General features: G+C 43.2%; 1 protein-coding gene and 1 pseudogene across 4 annotated transcripts in view; both read left to right on the top strand.

Annotated features, from left to right (window-relative positions):
* The window catches only part of GREB1L (GREB1 like retinoic acid receptor coactivator), a 220,129-nt gene that overhangs the window by 177,040 nt on the left and 18,643 nt on the right, over positions 1–24,446 (top strand). For all 3 annotated transcript variants that reach the window (XM_079784210.1, XM_079784211.1, XM_079784212.1), the window contains 9 exons: positions 3,976–4,156; positions 6,127–6,319; positions 9,357–9,490; positions 11,988–12,327; positions 16,976–17,091; positions 17,763–18,007; positions 20,483–21,063; positions 21,231–21,333; positions 24,086–24,241. In XM_079784210.1, the coding sequence (XP_079640336.1) occupies positions 3,976–4,156; positions 6,127–6,319; positions 9,357–9,490; positions 11,988–12,327; positions 16,976–17,091; positions 17,763–18,007; positions 20,483–21,063; positions 21,231–21,333; positions 24,086–24,241 (2,049 nt within the window). The remainder of the gene's footprint in view (positions 1–3,975; positions 4,157–6,126; positions 6,320–9,356; positions 9,491–11,987; positions 12,328–16,975; positions 17,092–17,762; positions 18,008–20,482; positions 21,064–21,230; positions 21,334–24,085; positions 24,242–24,446) is intronic.
* Positions 197–791, top strand: LOC307107175 (large ribosomal subunit protein uL15-like; annotated as a pseudogene). Its single transcript has one exon. The product of its transcript is annotated as a large ribosomal subunit protein uL15-like (transcript).

The raw sequence follows: 24,446 nt of genomic DNA, 5'->3' as shown, positions 1-24,446 counted from the left end.
TGCCAAAAATGTTTAACCTCGGTCTAATCACAAGGACACCCCCAGAAAAATTCAGATTCTATAGCATTCTACAAAACAGCCTGCATTTTTTAAAACTATCAATGAAAAACCAAAAAGGAAAAAAAAAAATAGGGGTCTGTTTTAATCATGGAGAATAAAGAAACATGACAACCGCTCTTGCATCTCGGCCACCGACATGCCATCCTGGCTGAGGAAGACCTGAAAACTTCAGGGCACGAGAGCAGGGGCCATGTGAGCCATGGCTACGGCCCCATCAGCAAGCACAGGAAGCACCCGGGGGGCCAAGGTAATCCTGGTGGCTCGCATCATCACAGGATCAGCTTCGACAAATATCACCCAGGTGACTTTGGGAAGTTGGTATGAGGCATCACCACTTAAAGAGGAACCAGAGCTTCTGCCCAGCTGATAAACGGTGGACCCTGGTCAGTGAGCAGACACGGGTAAATGCTGCCAAAAGCAAGAGTGGTGCTGCTCCTGTCCCTGAAGTGGTGCGATCGGCTACTACAGAGTTCTGGGGAAGGGAAGGCTCCCAAAGCAGCCTGTCATTGTGAAGGCCAAGTTCTTCCGCAGAAGAGCCGAGGAGAAGATGAAGGGTGTTGGTGGGGCCTGTGTCCCGGTAGCTTGAAGCTGCAATGTCCACAAGTAAAGAAAAGAAAAAAAAAAAGGAAAGAAACATGATAACCAAGTGCAGTGCTTAATTATTGATTAGATCCTAGACCTAAAATAAATAAATAAATAAATAAATAAATAAATAAATAAATAAATAAAAACACACAACTGTGGGACAATTAGTCAAATTCAAACATGAACTGTGTATTAGAGAATATTATATTGATATTAGATACTACTGATGGACATTTGGGTTGTTTATGGTTTTTCCCTATTTCAACCAGTGCTAGTACACATGTACAAAAGTGTCTCTGGAAGGTGAATTGTTGGAGCAGAGATTATGTACATTTTCAACTTCACTAAATAATTGTAAAATTTTTTTTCCTAAAGTGGTTATAGTAACACTTCCGTCAGCAATGTATGTGTTTTGGTTGCAAATATTTGATATGGTCATGCTTCTTTTAAAATGTTTTATTTTAGATCTACAGAAAAGTCACAAAAATGATACAAGAGATACAAAAAATGTAATTAAGAAACCATTTCCATTTATAATAGCATGAACAAGAATAAAATACTTAAGGATATATTTGACAAAAGACGTGTTAACTACACTTCGAAAACCAGAAAACATTGTTGAAAAAAACTAAAGAAGATCTAAATAAATGGAAAGATATCCTATGTTCATGAATTGGAAGACTAATTAATATTTTATGATAGCACTGGTCCCCAAATTGGTCTATATATTCTATGCATTTTCTATCAAAAGCCCAACTGGCTACTTTGCAGATATTGACAAGCTGGTCCTAAAATTCATATGGAAATTGATGGGACCCAGGATACTCAAAACAGTATTGAAAAAGAAGAGCAAAGTTGTAAGACTTTCATTTCCCCATTTCAAAACTTAATAAAAATTTATGGTAATCACAGTAGTGTGGTACCAGCATAAGAACAGACATATAGATCAATGGGATAAAACTGAGAAAGTCCAGAAATAAACCCTCCTATTTATGATCAACTGAATGTCAACCCTGGTGCCAAGACCATTCAATTAGGAAAGAATAATCTTTTCAAAAAATAGTGCTGGGACAACTGGATATCCACATGCAAAGGAATTAAGTTGACTCCATACCTCACAAACAAAAAGTAACTAAAAATAGATCAAAGACCTAATGTAAGAGCTAAAACCATAAAATTCTTAGAAGAAAATTTGGTATAAATCTTTGTGACTTTAGATTAAGTAATGGTTTCTTATATATAATTCCAAAGCACAAACAATAAAAAACTGGACACCATCAAAATTAAAAATATTTGAAAGGATACTATCGAGAAAGTGAAAAGAGAATATGGGAGAAATTATTTCTGAATCATATCTCTGATAAGGGACTTATATGTACAATATCTAAAGTCCCATTATAATTCAATAATAAAAAGACATACAGCCTAATGAAGATAATGGGTAAAGAATCTGAATAGTTATTTATCCAAAAAAGACATACAGATGGCCAATAAACACATGAAAAGATGCTCAGCATTATTAGCCAATGGGAGAAATGAAAATCAAAATCACAATGAGATACTACTTCACACCTGTCAGAATTACCCATCTTCTCCATCATAAGCTTCATTAGATTAAGGTCTTTGACCTGCTGTCCGCTGTATTCCTAGGCCTAGCACAATACCTGATACAGAGTAGATGCTCAATAAGTCACTATTGAATCCTAGATAAGTTTTAAAAGCAATCCACTTTTAAAAAAAAAAATCAGAATGCCTGCAAAATCAAATGTTCAATTGCTTTTGGAAATACATTTGACTACACTTGGGTGGAAACTGAAAACAATCTCTGAGGAAAATCTTCTAATGAATAATGTTTGAAAGCAAAATTACCTTCTGTTCACCTTTTCTTTCTTCTAATGAATAATGTTTGAAAGCAAAATTACCTTCTGTTCACCTTTTCTTATACCTTCTGTTCACCTTTTCATGTGGTAAAGCATTTGTCCTTTCTAAAAAATACCAGTTAGAACTATTTGTATTATAGCATCTTGATGTTAATTGCACATGGTTGTTAATTAAGCTGGTTTTATAGTAAAAGAAAAGCCAGCTAAATAAAGTTAAGTCAAAAATTAATTCAGGTCTCTTTGTTTTATTTTTTTTTAATTATATTCTTAATTTTTTCCACACAGTTGAGGCTAGTAGGTGTGACTGATACTAGATTCTAAATAGATATCCTTCCGCCCCTGAAATGAGGGCTGGTCCTCAAGGACCACATCTAACCCCAAATGTGGCATATCTAACCCCAAATCAACCTTCTGATTCCTCCTCCTGCTTGTAGGGCCATGGGCTTGAGTCACCAGGCTCTCATCTCAGAGGGCTTCACTCGCCCTCCATGCAGCTAAGGGTCTGGGGGGTGGAGGGTTGTGCGCCCTTACTTGGTTTGTATTTTCCCCTAGCTTTATTGAGCTATAATTGGCAAATAATATTGTGTAAGTTTAAGGTGTACATTGTGATGATGTGATACATTTTTTATATATATTTATCACACTAAGATTAGTTAACACATCCTTCTCATATAGTTACCACTTTGTCTCTTCATTTTAAAGGAGGATTTGGTGTTTTAATTAATTATACCAAGAACAATTTCATGTGCCTAAAACTATTTTAGATGTTTACATGTAGAAGTAATTTTATTATAGGCAGAAATAGTGATACAGTACCGAAGTTTCATAATTTCTAACATTTTGAGAATATATTAATAGTGGGTAATTTAGTTCATTTTATTAATTTGGTACATAATTTAGCATTTATTGTGGGATTCCTATACTCTAGATACTATGCAGAATGTCACTGTATAAAAATGAGTAAAATACTAAATTAAAAACTCATAATCTACTTGTGGTATCTTTAGACCTCACATGTTATTTTCTTTTTTTTTTTTTCTTCTTACGTATGTTTTATTGCTAAATTTGGAAAAGGAAGACTTATTATATTAATTTGGCCGTGAACTGCAGCCCAAAGTGTCACTTTTTTGAGTGACCTGTAGTAGCTGTTAGCAGCAGCACCTCATATTTAAATAGAATTTAATTAGACTGGGGGCTCCTACATTGAGCTGCTTCTACTTAATGTATCAGATCGTTTGCTGCTGTCATTTGTGGGAGGAGTGCGAGTTGGGGTGGGGTATTCTCAAGAAAAGAAAATCTGATATTTCCATCTCAAAATTGTGGTGGGGACTATGAAAAAAAGAAAAAATATCCGCTCTGCAAACCTCTCTGTGTGGTTAGTACCCAGTATATAAGTTGACCCTGAACTTAAGTTTATCTCATTTATATATAACTCTTTTCTTCTTGGCAGGTGTCCTTGTAGACTTGGGTCTGGAGGAAAATGGGACGGCTTATCAGAGAGCAGAGAAGTATGTTGTTCGTCTAGACAATGAGATTCAAGCCAAGTTTGAAGTTTTCATGAGAAGAGTGAGACAGAACCCGTACACACTGTTTGTGCTAGTTCATGACAACTGCCATGTGGAACTAACGAGGTGATTGCTTCAGAGTGAGCAAATGCAATATTCCTTCTACAGCAGCGGTAGTTATGTAATAAATTATTTAAAAGGTGATGATTTGAAAACCCAGGGACCCTAGTATTAGGCATCTTCTTATGTACAGCTTATTCCTACCCTTTCCTTGCTCTTTCAACTTTTCTTACCACTTTATTTTAAATATACTATGGGCGGATTTACAAATTCCTATTAAAAATACCATCTTAAGAGCGTTGTGGGACTTGGCTGCTTCAGAGAAAACGTGACAAGGAGGAGGTTGAGGTTAATGAGCTCCAGAAGGGCCATGCGCTTTCCTTCTCACCACCATTCCTCCTCCCGGTTCTTTCCTGTTTTCTTTCTGCCTTCTCTTCTGTTCCTTCCTCTCCTGTTTCACTTTTTCTTTGCCTTTCTCTCCTTCCTCTTACCATCAACAGCAGTAGAGATGCCACTTTAATGATCTGAGAGCAGATCTGAGACCTTTCACAATTTACCAGTTTAAATAAGAAAATATCCTCTCTCTTGGTGGGCTTATTAATGAAAGAACAGTAAATGTGACAGTAAAAGGTGGGGCCAACTTTCAGTAATGATCTGGTACAGGGTATCTTTGCTCCTATGGATTAATAAGGCAAATAATTTAAAGGGGTTAGATAGTCCTCAAGCACTAATTATCATTAAATGTTTATAGATTTTTCTGTTCTTCAGGACACAATGAGATTAAGAATCTGGAAGTGTTTTGGTCTGTGCTAAAAATGCCAGAATTGCAAAAGTGCTTTTTCAGAATGTATTACATAGTGCCAGAATGTATTTGGCACTCCACAATATAAAATTTAGAGCCATATGTAGGTATAAGTAATCTTGTATATCTTATTAGGTCTAGAGGAGAGAGAGAGAGAGAGAGAGAGAGAGAGAGAGAGAGAGAGAGAGAGAGAGAGAGAGAGAGGTGGGAGGGAGAGCGCACAGGAGGGAGGGAATGAAGAAGGAAGGAAAAAGGAAAGGAATTTTGCCCACATCCTATTTAGTTACCTCTAGTGTTCTATAAGCAGAAATAGCTCGCTGACCTTATTTATATACCTAGTCTTTGAAACTGGGGTAATAGTTCTGAGAATTATTGGGTCTCTGTATTTAATTCCCTAGTATTTCCAGGGCAACCTGGTAATCCAAATTGCACACAACTGAAAATGATTCAGAGATACGAAAATGCTGAACATGGGGCAGAGGGGTAAGAGGAGCCCTCCCTACAGTCCAGCAAACCAATTTTCAACCTTTTTCATCTCATGGCATATATAAACTAATTACTGAAACTCTGCAGCACCCCAAAAGTATTTTTTTGCTGATCTGACAAAAAGAATAGGTACAATTTTGATTCATTCACACCGAAGGACTATTGCTGTATAGGCAGTTGTCATTTTTTTACTTGACAATCTAAAGGAAAAGAAGTCAGTGCCCCTGACTAAATAGCCAGGTATTGCATGTTTTAAAAATTCTTGTGGCACACTGGTTGAAAATCGCTGGTCTAGCAACTCCGAGGGAGGAAGAAGAGTGGTATTAACACCCTGGGGACCCCTGCAGCTTTGAGGCCGCTCTAGGGAATACAGACCATTGGACAGTGATAAGCATCATGTTTTGATAGAGAAGCTTCCTCATTCAGGTGAGCTTTCAAACTAAAGTGATCCATCTCCACTGTAGATTTAGATATCCTTGGCTTGGATAACTGAGTTTACACATTGAGGTATATAGACCAGGAGCAAACTGGAAAAGGGAAAAAAAAAAATCCCTGAAACTTTTGTGAAAGGGGTAAGAAAGAGTACACTTTTTGCTCTTCCAAATCAATTGTTTGTTGCTTCTACTCCTGCTCCCAATTAAAAAGAAGAGGAAAAAGGAGCTAAAAAGTTACCTCCATTTTGATGTCAGCTTCTGCATCTAATCAGTCTGATTAGGATGTTTTAATATGACTTTCAATGTCTTTACAGTGTCATTTCGGGTTCTTTGTCACATGGTGAACCTAGCCATGGACTGGCCGATAGAGTCATTAATTGCAGAGAAGTTCTAGAAGCTTTTAACCTCTTGGTGCTCCAGGTTAGCTCCTTCCCATACACTCTACAGACCCAACAGTCACGAATCAGCTCCAGCAATGAGGTTCACTGGATACAGCTGGACAGCACGGTGAGTCTCCGCCGATACATGGCCATGTTCTCAGTTCCCCAGGGCCGAATCTTGTAACAAAATATGGTCATGGATTTGTAAGATACAGCACAAGAATTCAAGAAGCTGACTAACATAATGCTTTATCTTCTAATAATTATAGTTATCATAACATTAAAAATAGAGAATAATGTCCTACATAAATTTGATTAGGTGGGGTTTTTTAGGTTATCATCAGATACAAAATTATCCATCCTATATAGTTTGTCCCCCCAAAAAATGATATAATCTGATGCTGTCATCAATATTATGGGTTGTCTTTGTGCCTTTAACTGATTCATTTCAATCTGAGACCTGGAAATTTTATTGTCCTATTGGGTGGCATCTCTGCCATGTTTCTGTCTTGCTCATCTGTATCACTGTTTAGTTACCTTCATGCTCCCCCATCAATTGGATTTTTCCTTTTAATCAGTTCTCCCAGACTTCTGGTTTATGCATTGAGATTAATGTGTTGAGAAGAACCATCTCAACGTTGTACATATCCAGGTCTTGATATTTTTTGGCTTCAATCCTGAAGACCTGTAAGCTGCATGCTTAATATACTATCAATGAAAATAAATAAGAGTTTCATTTTAAAAAAATAAAGATTAGCCATTAAGCAATGGATCCTTTGTATTGAAATATTGACATATTGGATATTACAGTCAAGCATGCTCAGGCCACTGAATCACATTGGTATCAACAGTCGCTCCCTTCTGAGAACTGTCTCAGTGTGTTCACTATCACATACAGTTCCTTTGTGTTTTCCCTTTGTTGGTCTCTTCTCCACCCAAGCTCTGTCCATTGAATAGGTAGGCAAGTTATGGGCAAGAGGCAACCACAGTTCCTTTGCCTCTAAAGTGTAGGGCACGCCTATCGGCTACCTAAGAAGTTGCCCTGACACAGAATGGATTGCCAGTAGAACTGATGAAAGGAAAAATAGTTTCTTAATCCAACAGATAGTTCTCCTATTAAATGTTACATTTCAGTATATTGTTGGGCAGGGGAGAGAACTATTCTGATTTACCCTGTTGGTTCAGCCTCTTCCAGAGAGATCACACCAGTAATAGGAAGAAGGACTCAGCCTTTTACTAGTATCTTCTCCTGAATGAAGTAATAAGAGAAACAGGCTCAAATTAATTTTTCTTAAAAGTCATTCCTATGGGTTATGGTTAATTTTTAGGATTAATAATGGTATTGTGATTGTATTTTAAAGGGGTCTTATCTTAGAGGTATCTAGTTAAATATTTATGGATTAAAGATATGATATACCCAGGATTATATTCAAAATCATTGAGGAATAGGAGTTATTATACTCTAAAGTTTAAAAAAATCATTCCTATGAAATTGAGACCAACATGGAGAAAAGGTAGAAATAGTGAATCTAATTTATAGCTAGAACTTTATACATTTAGGGAAGAAGCTCCTAACAATTAACCTTCTTTAGTTCTCCTAAAGCCAATGTCCTAAAGAAGGAATGTCTGAAAAAAAGCAAAGAAATTCAACTCAAAAAATATTATTGAGCACAATGTGTGCTTGGTAGATCTTTCCAAGAACACACAAAGTTCATGATTTATAGGAGAAAGCAAAATATATATATCAAAGTCACTATTGTCCAAAGGAGAATAACGTATAGATAGAGAAAACAGATTGGTGAGTGCCAGAGGCAGGGGTTGTGGGGTAGGCAGAATGAGTGAAGGGAGTCAAAAAGTACACACCTCCAGTTATGACATAAACAAGTCCCAAGATGTAATGTACAGCGTGGTGACTGTAGTTAACAATACTGTATGGCATATTTGAAAGTTGCTAAGAAAATAGATCTTAAAAGTTCTTAGCACAAGAAAAACAAACTGTAACTATGTGTGGTGATGGCTGTTAACCTGAAACTAATATAATGTTATATGTCCATTATATTTCCATTTTTTGTATAACTTTCATTTGTCATAAAACTAAAACAAAGTAGAATAAGATAATTTCAAAAAACAGATTATTTAGGAGTGAAAGGAGGGAGAAATCCCATCCATTGGGGAAATCCAGGAAAGGAGACATGGAGGAGAGAGCACTGGGGATAGGCCTTGAAACAGAGAAAGGATAGACCAGGCGCTCCCAGCAGCAGACAGCTTGGGCAGGGCCACAGAGGAGAAAACATCGGCATTTTTCAGAGATATAATTGACATGTAACATTATATTAGTCTCAGGTGCACAACATAATGATTCAATATTTGTATATACTGTTTTGTGAAATGATAGCCATAGTTAAGTCTAGTTAACATCCATCACCACAACCCCCACCCTGTGTATATGTATGTATGTACATATACACATATATGTATATATAGGAATATTACTCAGCCATGAAAAAGAGAGACATACTGCCATTTGCACCAACATGGATGGACCTTGAGGGCATTGTGCTAAGTGAAATGAGTTAGAGAAAGACAAAATAGTGCGTTGTATCACCTATACGTGGAATCTAAAATAAATTTTTAAAAGGTCAAACCTATAAAAAACAGAGAGTAGAATACTGCTTGCCAGGGGCTGGGGCGGGCGGGGGGGGGGGGGTGGAATAGGGAGAGGTTGGTAAAAGGATACAAACTTTTAGCTATATCAGATAAATAAGGTCTGAGGATCTAATGTATCACATGATGACTATACTTGAGAATCATCTGTAGATTTTCTTTAGAAAAAAATGTCTATTCAATTCCTCTGTTCATTTTTTAATTGGATTGGTGTTTTTTTCAGTATTGAGTTGTGTGGGTTCTTTATATATTTTGAATATCACCCCCTTCCTTACCGGATGTATGATTTGCAAATATTTTCTTTCATTCCATAGGTTGCCTTTTCATTTTGTTGGTGATTTTTTTTGCTGTGCAAAGCTTTTTAGTTTGCTGTAGTCCCACTTGTTTATTCACATTTTTTAACCTTCCAGGAAATAACCTATTACACATTTTTCCCCCCCTAAAAAGCAAGACACACTGTATCCTGTCCTCACTGGGCTTTGCTCTGTATTTTGAACCAGGAGGACATGAGCTGCGAGGGAAAACTGTACTTTGGCCTGAATGAGTACAGTAAGTCTCTACAGTGGGGGATCACAAGCCCACTTCTGAGATGCGATGAGACCTTTGAAAAAATGGTGAACACTCTCTTGGAGAGGTAAGTAAATAAAAATCTTCAACCTTTTCTTCAGCTGAACTTGCATGTCTAAAATAGCCAGAAGTCTTGTGTCAATGTCACCGAGAGTTTGGTGGAGCCCCGGCTGTGTGGTTGGCAAGTGACAGCAGAATAAAAATAGCCTTTCCTTAGATGACCTTCTACTCATGTGGGTTTTCTATGATCATCTGAGACCCACAAAGGAAACTAGCGACTCGAAGTGGGACTTAGAACCACTTTCCATGCCCTGAATCGTCTCCATGCTTCATTGCTTGGGCAGAGAGGGATCTGCTTACTAAAAACCATTCCTCTGAGGTCTGGCCTCTCCCACCATACACCCCACATGTCCCCCTTTTTCTCCTCTGTCCACCATAGGCAGTACCCTTAGGTGACCTGGTAAAAACTAAACTTTACTATGAGACATTTGGAGTGTAGACTGGAGAAAATTAAGGAGCAATCAGATCATTTAAGTGAGCTCAGTTCCTCTGCACCTTCTCCACCCCCGACCTTGGGAATTAAGGACATGACTCTTCTGACTCCTCTGCCTTCTTTTTTATTCCCCAATTCCAGATCAAACTCTGTAAGAGTAAAGGGCTTTCCTATTTTTTGCCTCTATGATCTTGAATCATGGACTCAAAGAGTAGGTAGAGGCATTAGAATTTGCCTGACCTAATATAGGTCCCTCCCTGCCCTCCACAATACTCTCTCTGATCATCCAATGACAGGGGTAAGTGGCTCTATCTGATGAGCATACTGTAAATTTCAGTAGCTCTAGTTATTAACATTTGCTTCAATTTGGTCACAAGCCATCTGTGTAACAACCTGCCTCATCATGGTGCTAAGAAAAAAGAAAGAGAAATGAAAATGAGGACAGGTGGATGCATCCTATCCAGCAAGTTAAAATGCCGCATCAGGAAAAGGAGCAGGGTTGGAGAAGGATTTTATATGTTTGCAGCTGTTGGATTTGAGAAGACTTAACTGACACTGTGACATTAATCCTTTTCACAGCAAATGTGATCTTAGACTTCCAAAATCAGCCCATGAGCTTCCCCTGTGTTTCCCACCCACCCATTACGTCTGCCAGCTTGAAATATATCTTTCCTTCTGGTAACATCATTCAGAGTTTCATAACTGGTATTTTAGTAGATGATCCCATCAACATACATTACAACTTCGGTAATACAAAACTACAATTGCAGTTTAATGCAAACATTAACAGATTGGGAAAACTATTCACTTCTATGTTCATGCTTCTTTCAGAGTGTGAAATGCTTGCATGTCAAAGTTACCATTTGTTCTAACTTTGGCTTTCCTACATGGCCCAGTAGAAAACATGAGGCTTCAAACATGGATTATCTGTGCTTACTTCTTCCATCCAGTTGCCCCAGGCTAAAATTGTTATAATGTACTGACTACTTGAAGGGATTGGGCCAGGATTGATTGAACTGAAGGATTTCCTCTCTTTTCCCCAATCTACTAAATCCTTGCAATGTCAGAAGATACTGTTGTCAGAGACCTGAGTGGAATCTAGTTCCAGCTGTGTCTCTGACCAGTTGGATGATTTTGGGCAAGTAGCTGAATTTCTCTCGGCCCCTTAACTCCTCCTTCTCTGAGAAGGTGGAATGGTCACAGCCCAGGGCATCTGTGATCCTTTCCAACTCTAAAGTACTTCAAAACACACAATTCATTTGATCATCCTAGTTGGTATTTGACCTTGGACTTGTCTGTAAAAGGCCAGTGAACCACTTGTTTTACTTTAAATAGAATTATAATGTGGGACAAAGGTGAAATCCTTCATTGGCCTACCCATCTGCTCCATGTGCCACCAGCTGGCAACCAGAAAGAACGTTCACAGACTCACCCTCATTTTGCCAGCGCCTACTTTCTTGACCAGCATCTCTTCATGCCTGCAAGTGGGTCCTCTTTGCCCATTTGTATTCATTTTATCAGCAGACCTGGCTTTCTGAGGTCTAGCACATACATGAGAGATTTATTTTCTGCCTGCTCCGAACTTGTAAAAACTGCCAATTTTAGTAAAGTGATCTTTTTACCAGGCAGTCTAGGCAGGAGGTGGGGTGAGGTGGCAATTGAGTGAAGCCAGGAAACAGCCCTGCTCCTTCCCAGGTTCCCTTTACTGAGGCGGCTGTGGTGATAGGAGGCTGCACCACTAGGGGGTGCTGTTTCTCCAGTCAGCTCCAAGTGTCCTCCAGCACCAAGTCACATTTTATGGGAAGATTCATACTGCTATCTGTGGGGCTAGCCTCGAATTAGTAATAATAATTACTCTTTTTATGTCTGGTATGCTACAGACATGATATTAAAGTCTCAGTTTCCTTTAATGCAATCCTAAGGTTCGGAAATAAGCTGACAACCTTCTAACTCAGAGCTGCCACTGATCACTAACCCCTTCCCACCACGGTTGGTCTGGGTTCCAACCATGTGGACCTTACTGTCCCAGCAAGTCCTGGGCCGAGTACTAGCTCCCTGTGTTCTGTTGAAGGTACCCCAGGCTGCACAGCATGGTCGTCCGCTGCTACCTCCTCATCCAGCAGTACTCGGAAGCTCTGATGGCCCTCACCACCATGGCGTCCCTCCGAGACCACAGCACACCAGAAACGCTCAGCATTATGGATGACCTCATCAGCTCCCCAGGAAAAACCAAGAGTGGGAGGGGACACATGCTCGTTATCAGGGTGCCCTCCGTGCAGCTGGCGATGTTGGCCAAGGAGCGGCTGCAGGAAGTGCGCGACAAGCTGGGCCTGCAGTACCGCTTTGAGATCATCCTTGGGAACCCTGCCTCTGAAGTCAGTGTTGCAACTCACTTTGTGGCACGATTAAAGGTTAGCGCTGGGCAGACATTTCTCCTTCGAAATTCCGTGTGTTTCGGTTTTCTGGAAATCCCACATAGGTGGCCTGAGTTTCACAGGGTTTTGCACACGTGTCAGTCTGATCTTCCTGACACTGTTAAGGCTAAACTAAAGGAGATGTTCACTTTCCTAATTGGAACCAGTTTATTAAGTTTCTGTCAAGCTTCCCCGTTCTTTTAGCATGTGCATGCAGTTGGTCTTCCATGCTCTCCAACTGCAGGTGCAAAAATGAGATGACCCAATTTGACCCCATGTTTATTGACCTTGTCTGAGATGCATCTAGCCCACGGCCATCTGTTTTCTCAGAAATAAAAAGGTAAGTTGTTCTCTCCGGCCTCTGTGGGGTACGCCTTTACATAAGTATCATGGATGCACTAATTCTTTTCTGTCTATCTAGCCTGTCAGCTCATGTCTAGAGTCGGTAAAGTATTGTTTTGTCTTCAATACTCATGTAGAACTGTTCCCTGCCCTATTGCATGTGGATTCTTCAACAGTTTGTTGTTTCTTCGAACTTGCTTTGACGCTCAGCCCCAAGGCTTGGGCTGGAGGGAGACTCTCCGAGCATCCTGCACAGGGACTTGGTGCATGAGCAAGCCCACTCCCTCTGCACGGCCAGGAGATGCCTGCTTTTCCTAAGCACCCGCTGTTAGGCATGGGGAGTGTGAGAGAATTCCTAAATCAACTAACTCCCTACCTTGTGCCCTGCTCACGTTTTTCATAATCTGGAGTGTCCTAGCCATTTAAAAGCATTTAATAAAATCCCTGCCTATGTATCGGTGCAGCACAGAGCCAGGTGTTGTATGTCTGACTTAGACTGACCTGGTGTCTGCACCCTGCACTAACTACGGAACTAAACTGAGTTTACACAAATCTGCTTTGGCACACCTCTTACGAAAAGAATCACATCGTCTTGGGGGAGTTGCATGGTCACCCTGGGCTGCTGTTTCCCGTCTGCAAATGACAGTTGGACTGTGGGATCTCTAAGGCCTCTAATCTTGGGATCATTATTTAGTGTCCACGAAGCATTCTGCAAATACAAACTTTTTTATTGCATTCTATCAGCCAACCCAATGGAATAATCCAAAATGCAAACACAATATCTTGTATTAGCTTGATGAACGACAGGAACAAACCTAAAAATAGAAAAACTCCTATTTTTAGTGGAAATTGCACCATTTCTGTTTCAGATACAGATATAATGTTCACCATTTTAAATTATAGTTGTGAACCACATTCCAGCAGCATTCCTAGGATGACTAACAAAGAAGAGTCCTGAAACTCATTGAGACATAGGTCTTGAGACAAGGTGAATAGTGCTGCTGGTGAAAACTGTGGAAAGGTAAATCATCAGCACTGCTCTGTGTGGTCCCCCACACCTGTTGCCAAGAGAGGATTTTTAAAGGATGTGAGGCTGCGAGGTCTTTGCTGGGTTTCCATTGACACTGACCAAGTGTAGCTCTTATTAGAGCCTTAGGTCATTTGTTCAGACCCTTCAGAAGTGCCAATTACTAAGTCGGTATAAATCAGCAGGTCCTAGTAATTTGCTCCTCCGGGCCACAGTTTCAAAGCCACAATCAAGAACTGAGGCTCTGAACCTGGCTGACAGCATATCAGAATCACCGGCAGGGCTTTTAGAGGGTGACTGCTCTGTGCAGGTGCTGTTCTGAGAGCCGCCATACACAAAGGGCGGTGGGGGGGGGGAGGGGGTGTCTCAAAGCTGTTCTCTCCCCATTGGTATGAGTAGCTGCCAGGCACCAACCACACAAAAGAGATTTTCATATTTTCAAAACCACTGGATCATGTTAATTCATCCTGCTAAAACTATTGGTGTGGAAGTGAAAATATGAAATCCTGTTGAAATGGTCACATCCTAAGCAAGACTGTCGTTTGCCAGGTGGTCTCTGCTTCGCCCTTTGATTTCTACGTTACCAGTCTCCTGTACTGTTGTGGGGATGCCATGGCTGTGCTTTTTATCTCTGGCCTCGGGTGAAATCCAGTGCCTCTTCTTTTATTAGATGGTCTTGTTTCTGTGCTTCCTTCCAATTACCCTTCATGGGTTGTGGTTAACTTAGAAGTGACTACAAGCACTTTGGAAGGGTACGGGGTTTAGATCTAAATCAGTTCCTCCAGAAGCATTCCGCCTGTGAAGAGTCCATTAGGTTTCCTTGGCCTTGAACCCCATATTCTCCTGGAACTCAGTGCTCACCCACCCTTTTTTGTTGTCTTAAGTGCCTCTGCAGTGGCATCACCCTGGGCGGGGTCAGTCTATCTAAGACCTGCAGCCACCATTCATCAGGAGTAGCAACGTGACAGAAAGGCATTTTATAGTGGTTTGGCTAGCTCTGACTAGTCAAGAGTGAAAGCAAGATTTGTTTAATCTTTTGAAAACACATCTTTTGTAGTAAAATATAACACCTGTTATCGCATCATTGTAACCTGACCTCATTAGTCTTGGTGGAACCATGGTCTATGGATGGTTTCTGAGAGATAAAATATATTCAGGGAGAACCCCAGTGTCAGGGAAATCATGAGTCCAGTGGGATGGCTGTACATAAAATGTTTCCTATCTGAAGAATTATTTGCTATAAATCACGTAAAGTCATGGTTCCCTTTCATATGAAAAGGTATGGAAAACTGAATTTTTGTAGAGACCTTTCTTCTAATACTTGAAAAAAAATTCTGATAGATTGATTTGTCTAGTACATGAAAAGTTTCTCAAACTTGTGAAGTTGCGTAGATGCACCGATTTCCTCTTAGTATGCAAATATATGATCAAAGATTTGGCAACAAGGTTACAGTTCTTCCAGTTTTACAAAGCATATACATTTCATTTGAATAATTGTTAGTACATTTATTTCTAAAGACTGGTATTTCTAGACATCAACAAATTTTTTTATCAGATTATTTCTTGCTTTTTAAGTTTCTTTTTATCCCATGTTATGTTTAGCAAAGGAAGTACCCATCTATTTTATTTTTTAAATATATTTTATTGATTTTTTACAGAGAGGGAGGGAGAGGGATACAGAGTTAGAAACGTCGATGAGAAAGAAACATCAATCAGCTGCCTCCTGCACACCCCCTACTGGGGATGTGCCCACAACCAAGGTACATGCCCTTGACCTGAATCGAACCTGGGACCTTTCAGTCCGCAGGCCGATGCTCTATCCACTGAGCCAAACCGGTTAGGGCTACCCATCTATTTTAAAATAACATTGCATGCATTACTTAACACCTCACTTCTTAGTCCTTGTTCCCAACCATTATCAGAAGTGTCAGTTTATTTCTTAAAATAACTAGGGCTAGAAAGCTGATATAAAGCATAGTTAGATGCTACATACTTGTATAAAAGGTAGAAACCACCTTGTCTATGTAAAAGATGCTCTATTTTTTCTGCTCTAAATTAGAAGAATCTGTAAGATATTTTTTTCCAATATACAAAATAAATCTATTACCAAATTGTAGGTACAAAATAATTATCCATTTACATAAAATAAACATTAATATTTTAAGAAAAAAAGATTTTAAATATTACCAAAACTGTACTAACATAGTATAATATCACAAAAGTTGTAGGAAATATTAAAAATGTAAGATCTTTTCACTTTTGAACATCTTTCAAGTTAGTGAGATTTTTTTCATTCATTGATATATTCATGTTTTCAAGATTTACATTCCATTTATTATAAACGTGTGTACATGTACAAATGTGTTGATATATAAGAGAAGCTGATGCTTAATAGACTCTATGTAAAGTCATGAGCTAATTGCAGTACTCTTCCAAGGAAGGGATAGGCTTTTTGTTGGCCCAGGTTTGGTCCTATTTTTAGCCTTCTTGAGAAAGACTTTTTGGAGCCGAAAGCCAATTATTACTTGTCAGTTATTTTCAAAGTCAATAAAGGGAGAAAGAGGAAAAATAACTATCAGAGGTAGATAACTTCATGATTTTCTTGGTGAAAATTTCTGTTTCATGGGGTTTTGTTGAGATTAATTTTTTAGTCACTCACAACTGAAACTGTCTTTTCTTTTTTAAAATATATTTTTATTGGTTTCAGAGAGGAAGGGAGAAGGAGAGAGAGATAGAAACATCAATGATGAGAGAGAATCATTGATTGGCTGCCTCCTGCATGCCCCACCCTGGGGATCAAGCCCACAACCCGGGCATGTGCCCTTGACCAGGAATCAAACCGTGACCTCCTTGTTCATAGGTTGACACTCAACCACTGAGCCATGCCAGCTGGGCTAAAACTCTCTTTTTCAATCAGTCTCAGAGTCTGTTTATTATGTGAAGAATGTATGTTTAAGAGCCTTGAGTCAAGTATTTTAACCAGGTTTTTTCTGTAAGGTTTGTGGGATATTTCAGATCATTTCTTTGGCCTGTGTGGCTAATGCATGATGTATACCAAGATCTCCTGTTTCATCCTATTCAGATATAACTATAGGCCACATTCTTCTAGCATGTTCTGTGTGTGCTTTTTAGTAGCAATTAAAATGTGTACACATACTTACTGGAAGTCATTTGGAAGCACAGATGTGTATTAAAAAATCTGGACCTAGAAATTTTTTTAAAGATGGAAATGTAAGTAAGGGGTTTTAATTTTATCTTATGGGCCCCTTTCTACAGACCTGGAGAGGAAATGAACCTGAAGAATGGATCCCTCGGACATACCAAGACTTAGAAGGTCTGCCTTGTATTGTGATATTAACTGGCAAAGATCCTCTTGGAGAAACCTTTCCCAGGTACATTTTTTATGAGTTGCCCAGCTGAGCTGAAGGTTAAAACTTAGCTGATGCTTAACCATCTCATTCATTTGGCAAGAGAAAATGGAATTTTTTTCAGGGATATAAGAAATAAAGCTTTCTTTGATTCCTTCTTTTGACTTTCCAGAGATCACCTAGCAATTTTGGGAATGGAAGATAGCCATAGAGAGAAATGTTTATTCATTAAAGCAGGGCAGCCAGAGAGGCAGAGAGGAAAGGCACCTACCCAAAATCAGGCTTTCTTTATGGATGAAGTCTCTTAATCTGCTGTCCCCAACCCCTTCAAGGATCTAAGGCCTTCAGATTGATGGCAAGAACAGTAATAATTGCATTAACTGAGTGCTTACTGTGTAATGTATTGCCTTAAATGCTTTATATGTGTCCTGCCATTCATTCTTTACAAAAATCATATTAGCCAGGCACTGTTAATCTGTTTACAGTTGGATAAAATGAAGTGACTAGGATGACATCATAACAGCTAGGAGATGGCAGAGCTGAGGTTTAAATCAAGGTTTACTTGGCACTGAAACCCATGACTTTAGCTTCTGGGAGACATCCAGCTATCCAGACATACACCAACGCTGCCCCTACCAGAGGTAACCACATACAAAGCAGATGGTCTCACCAAAAACATCATTACTTTTGTGCAGGTCTTTGAAGTACTGTGACCTCCGGTTAATTGATTCAAGCTATTTAACTCGCACAGCCCTGGAGCAGGAGGTGGGTCTGGCGTGCTGCTATGTCTCAAAAGAGGTCATCCGGGGGTCCACTGTTGCCCTGGACCTCAGCGGGAAGGAGCAGGAGAGAGCCACCGTGAGCGAGAATGACTCGGATGAGCTGCTGATCGATCTGGAGAGGCCCCAGAGCAACAGCAGTGCCATCACGGGAACCTCGGGTCAGTACTCTCTTTTCTCTTTCGAAGGATGAGGAAGGGGAATAAGAAGGGAGGGAGTTGTGTGGAAGGTAGAGGCATCTACTGGCATCCCTCGAGGTGCTCAGAGGAGTCTACTGTGGCTCAGGCATCCCATCCAGACCTGTTTCCTGGGAGAGAAACTTAGAAAGCATGACTGTTGAACAGCCACAGAATACTTCTATGGGAAAACATTTAACGGCAAACTTGATAATAGGCCAAATAGGGTGACTAAATTTTATCAACCTTAGTTTGCACATTTCCTCTGGTCTCTCCTACCCTAATGATCTCATGGACACTATGTGTCCGGTATTTGCACAGAGGCCCTCTCTTCCTTCCAGACCCTGAAGCTGTAAGTTTGTGTTAGTTGGCTTAGTACCTGGCACAAAGCATTTGTTTGAATGAGTGAATGAATGAACGGATGGATGGATGGATGGATGGATGACTTTTCTAAGTACTTAATGGCAAGTGTTTGTATCCTGAAAGCTACTCTGGGGCCACTGGCTGACTGATGGTCCACCATGCAGCCTGCCAGCCCTCTCTTGCAGCATTACCATATGGCCCATGGCAGTGCTCCACGTGCGTTTTCTTCTGATAAATTGTATTATAACAAATACGACGGTATTTCCATTTGTTTCTGACTATGAAAGTAATAAAACTTAACATAGAAAACTTGGAGCATATAGCAAAATAGAGAGGAGAGAGTAGAAATGAAAAGCGCCTACCAGAGGTAACCTCAGTCATGTTCCTCTGTCCCCGTTTCCCTTCCTCCATCCGTCACTATGACAGGCACGCAAACACACACACCACTGCGTGTCCGGAAGCAGCACTGGTCTTTCTGTTCATCCTGTAGCTGTTAGATGGCTCCCTGTGGGAACTAAAAAGGCTGTTATTGGTGGGGTTTTCTCTTTCAATGGTGACCATCAGCCTAAAGAGCTTGAGGACTGTCCTACTGGGTGGGCTCAGCTGCTCCCCAGGGACCAGGGCTGTACCTCCTGCCCCTCCACTAAAGGCTCCCCAGGTTTCTCTCTGAGACTAGTTCAGAATAAGGGCAAGGACAGGAAAGGGTAACAGAAGGGAGGATGGCTGTCGCATCTTGAAGCTCACATGGTCTTGGCCTTGCTCTGATGAACTCACACAAAGGCAATGGTTTGCCTTCTGCTATTTAGAATTTCCCTCCCTTTGGGGACAACCTGACATGGAGGCTGTGCTCACACCACGGAGCACACATCCCTCAGGGTCCTCGGGAAGGCTCACTGCTCAAAGTGCGAAGACATGTGGACCCTGAAGGTCAGAGCTGTGACCGAAAGGCATCCTCTCATACAACATGGGAAGACAACAAGAGGCAGATGAGCACGTGGAGTGACTTGGTTGCAATAACCTCCAGTTCCCGGTGTTCATCTAGGTCAGTGGTCGGCAAACTCATTAGTCAACAGAGCCAAATATCAACCGTACAATGATTGAAATTTCTTTTGAGAGCCGCAAACCAACTTCTGCGCATGGGCCACGAAGTTTCAATCGCACTGTATGTGCGCGCCCGCACGTGATATTTTGTGGAAGAGCCACACTCAAGGGGCCAAAGAGCCACATGTGGCTCGCAAGCTGCAGTTTGCCCACCACTGATCTAGATCTAGAATCTCCCAAGGTTGGGATTTGGCCTACATGCCTGGGAAGCAAGGCTCTGAGCCCAGAGAGGGCCTCAGTCCTAAATGTAATGAGCCTTAGGTGTGTCCTCAAACCAAAGAGCGGCTGCCCTATTAGGGGGAAAACACATTTGTAGTGAATTGGCCAAATGTGCAGGGGCCTCTGGGCGAGATCCCAGTAGGGTCTCCAGGGTGGGCAGCACCTCATTAGGAGTAGATTATGCTTCCATCCTCCTTCCCCTGGAGGCGTTCCCCACGCTGGTTTGGGCGCCCGTGGAAGTGGCCACAGCCAGGGAGGTTGTCCACAGCCAGGAGGGTGAGGTCCTCAGACCCAGGAGGTGGCGGTGCCACTTGAGCAGGACTGGAATGGGGCGCCTGCAGTGGTCCGTGTTCTGGAGTGAATCAGCTAGCACGTCCAGATGAGGTCATTGAGGAACGTTTAATAATGGACTGTTTACAAAGATGGGATACAGGTAACCCCAGGGTGCCCTGACCCTGCCGGGCCCGAGGAAGCCAGAGGAGCCAGCATGACAGGGCCGCAGCCCTCGTGGAGAAAGGCTGCCCACCCTGGAGACCCTGCTGGGGCGAGCCAGGGAGTAAACAACCGGTTTCCAGCCAGTGTCTCCCATTGGCCCGTCCCGCCCTGAGCCAGGCCAGGGGAGCGGAAGAGGCGTGCGGAGGGAGGGCAGGGGAAGATTTCCAGCATGGCTTCTGGAGCTGGTGCACAGAGCCTGGTTTCCTGGCCTTGCCCTTCTTCCTGGAGGTGCCAGGAGCCCTGGCATCAGTCACAGGGTGGGCTCTGTCCATCTGCTTTCAGGCTCCATCATGGAGAATGGGGTGAGCTCTTCCAGCACCGCGGACAAGTCCCAGAAGCAGCCCCTGACCCCCAGCTTCCAGAGCCCAGCCAACAGCACGGGGCTGGAGGAAGGGGTCTCTGCAGGCACCGCGGGAGCTGGGGAGACCCTGAAGCAGGAGTGCGATTCCCTGGGCCCCCAGATGGCGAGCAGCACCACCTCCAAGCCTTCATCGTCATCCTCCTCCTCCTCGGGTCCACGGGCCCTCCCGTGGCCCGCTGGGCCTGTCCAAGGCTGTAGGGGCTTGCACGCCACCCTGCCCCCAATCGTGATCCTGTCCAAAGCGGCCTACAGCCTCCTGGGCTCCCAGAGGGGAGGCAAGCTGCCGTCCTCGGCATCCCTGCTGCCCCACGCCGACGTGGCCTGGGTGAGCTCCCTGCGGCCGCTCCTGCACAAGGACATGGGCAGCGAGGAGCAGTCCCTCTACTACAGGCAGTGGACCTCGGCTCGGCAGCACCACGCCGACTACAGCAACCAGCCCGACCCCAACTCCGGCGCCCGGGCCTGCCACCCCCGACGGCTGCTGCTGACTGGGCCCCCCCAGGTAGGACCGGGGCCAGACCCTATCCTAAGCTGGGGCCCCCAAGAAGGAAAGAAGCCAGGGGGCAGAAGGAGAGGGGTGTGACCCAGAACAATGGGGCCCTCATTCAGGGCTCTCGGGTGAAACCTCTTTTCCTTCCCTCTCTCCCCATTGAAAATTGTCTCCACCAGGTGGGAAAGACGGGCTCCTATTTGCAGTTCCTTAGGATCCTCTTCCGCATGCTCATCAGGCTCCTGGAGGTGGATGTGTATGATGAGGGAGAGATCAACACAGGTGAGTTCTGAGCCTGGGCGGGCAGGGTCGAGACGTGGGACGTTAGCACCAAACCCGGAGCTTCCCTTACCTTCGGGGATCTCTTCGGGGACGCATGTGCAGGGATCCTGTGAGAGTCAAGGTGACGTGCCGGCAAGTGGGTGTGAGTCAACTGTGGCTGTGCTCTAGCCTCTGGAGGTCAGCAGGGGAGTCTTCCCCTTCTTTGAACCTCCACATCTCCGCATGCCGCCAGGCGCTGGGCAAAAAGGCATTTTATGAAGCTCTGTGTGGTTGATTAATGGCTTAGGTGGTGGAATCATTTAGGTTTAAAATTCAGTTGTGGTGCTGAGCTTAATGGTCTGGGCATGTTTTATATTCTGGAGACTAGGGCTTTGCTGGTGAGTCAGTGTATCTTCTTTTTATATATATATATTTTATTGATTTTTTTACAGAGAGGAAGGGAGAGGGATAGAGAGTTAGAAACATCGATGAGAGAGAAACATCGATCAGCTGCCTCCTGCACACCCCCCACTGGGGATGTGCCCGCAACCAAGGTACATGCCCTTCACCGGAATCAAACCTGGGACCTTTCAGTCCGCAGGCCGACGCTCTATCCACTGAACCAAACCGGTTAGGGCATAGTCAGTGTATCTTCTATGTTAACCGCAGGCTCTGAGGGAAGGTATATGGGTTAATTACTCTTGTGAAATGAAAACTTCCGTGTGCAGGTGAAGCCTGAGCCATGAACAAACAAACCCCTTCACGTCGGCAGTGACACGCAGGGGCTCATGCTATCGGCTGTGGGGCTGGTGTTCAGTAAGATCATCCCAGCTGTGCCCCCTTCCCAGCGTTTCCCCGGCTGGCACCTGGGGGGCAGTCCCGCTCTGTAGCCCATCCTGAAATTGGTGTGAGCAGGGCTCAGCCAGCATTAGCTTATGACTAAGGATAGCGTGACCTTGAATCTGGCTTCACGTCTCAGAATGACTGACTGTGCTGGAGGGAAAGGGGGGAGGGGTCCGAGGGAGAGACACTGGAGGTAAGTAGAGGTAATGAGGTGGAAGTTCTCGAGCGAGAAGGAGGGAAAGGCCCTGGCGTCTTCTGTCAGATTAGCCTTGGAGGTCTCACCTCACGTGCTTTTCCTAAATAATTGACCTGTTCTGTGACAAGCCCAAGGGTCTAGTTTAATCCAGAGCAAGACTAGGTAAAATCAGCCATATTTAATCATTTTAAAATCACTTTGGCCCTATATCATTACCAGCTCATATGCATGATCCCAGACACACACACACCGTCCATGGTCCCAGCCTCATCTCCGTGTGACCCAGCTGAGCTGCACCGGGCCCACCTTAGAAGGGACCCAGAGCTCCCGGTTGGCCTCAGAACACCCTCCCCTCGGCCGCCTGGAGGGGGCTGGGCCCAAAGCAACCAGGAGGAGCCCTCCCTCCCGCCGACTTCCCCACAAGGCCCTCGGCACCACCGTCAGCGATACCCTTCATTTGTCCTCGGGCCCCAGATCTGTGCAGTGAGCTGTGCGACGGTTTGCACAGCCCATGACCCCCGAGCCTGGCCTTTGTAGCAAGGAGTGCTGTTAGTTTGGCTTTATTCCTTCTCCCTCATTTCCGTGGCATGGATGTGTCAGTGCTCTGGAGAGGCACAGTGACCCCTTTTTAAAAAACTAGAATGAGCCCTAACTGGTTTGGCTCAGTGGATAGAGCATCAGCCTGCGGACTCAAGGGTCCCAGGTTCAATTCCGGTCAAGGGCATGTACCTTGGTTGCAGGCACATCCCCAGTGGGAGGTGTGCAGGAGGCAGCTGATGGATGTTTCTAACTCTCTATCCTTCTCCCTTCCTCTCTGTAAAAAATCAATAAAATATATATATTTTTTAAACTAGAATGAGCGTTAGCTTTTAAATAAGATGCAAACATCAGCCCGAGGAAAGAAAAATAAGCAGCATCGTGTTAAAAAGATAAGAGCTGTACTTCTCATCACTAGGCTTTTTTTTTTTTTTAAAGTTTCTTCCTTCTCCTTTTGGAAGTTGTCAAGCTTTGATCTTACAAATTTTATTAATAACAATAAATATCATCTGTTGCATACCCACCACGTGCCTGCCAGTGTCTGAGCACTTTAAACACGCCATCTGGGACTCGTACAACAATCAGGGAACTCTGAGTGTTAAGGTCGGCGCCTGCAGGTGTGAGTGGTCAGGGGCAACAGCTGAACCCAAACCCCGGGCTACTCAACCTCGACTGCATGTGGGACCTGAGTAGAGCTTTATGCCCCCACAGGTGCCTGGTGATGAAGGAGATGGGAGGGGGTGTAGCCCAAGCACCGGGGTGTGTACAGCTTCCCCACAGTTCTGATATGAAGCAGACATTGGGGACCTTGCTCCGCGCATCCCCGAAGTCTCGTACCTAGGCTGTCGGTATCTGAAAACCCCACAGCTAAAACTCTAAGAACTTCTTAGATCACCCAAAATTAAACAAGCTTTTAAAGCAATGTAAGGAGCTCACGTGGGAGACTAGTTGATCTCATAGGTATGGGCCAAATGTGCAGAGGCTAATGCTGGCGGCCAGTCAGGGCAGGCGTCCCTCCCAGCGTGGGTTTGAAGGGACAGTTCTGGTTCCCTCCACCTTGGGATGGGAGCTCATTTTCCAGAAATGCCTTTGTCCACCCATTGGAACTTATATTTCGTGAAACCTTCTGTCCCTGACCCTTGGGAGGGAGGCTGGGCCATCTGCCTGCTCTGCACACTTTCTTTCCTCTTGTCCCAGAGCACAGCGAAAGCAGCGGAGGGAGCCAGTCCGAGGGAGAGCCCTGGCCCGACATCGAGAGCTTCAGTAAAATGCCCTTTGACATCAGCGTGCACGATCCCAAGTACAGTCTGATGAGCCTGGTGTACACTGAGAAGCAAGCAGGGGTCAAACAAGGTCAGTGCAAGCGGAGCCAGGCTTATCTCCTCTGAAGGTCAAGGGGAACCTAAGTCGGGCAGGAGGCCCGAGGCAGTTTAATCTTTGAGAGCAGCTTAAGCAAGTCTCCTCTCTGCATTTCTCTTCCCTTACACACACACACACACACACACACACACACACACCACCTTTTACTTTTCACACCCGCTTCTCAGTGTAAATTCTA

This window comes from Cnephaeus nilssonii (assembly GCF_951640355.1).
Source record: "Cnephaeus nilssonii genome assembly, chromosome: 11".
In the NCBI taxonomy this organism is placed as follows: Eukaryota; Metazoa; Chordata; class Mammalia; order Chiroptera; family Vespertilionidae; genus Cnephaeus; species Cnephaeus nilssonii.
The sequence above is the reverse complement of the archived record's forward strand: the minus strand, read 5'-3'. Positions and strand labels throughout refer to the sequence as shown.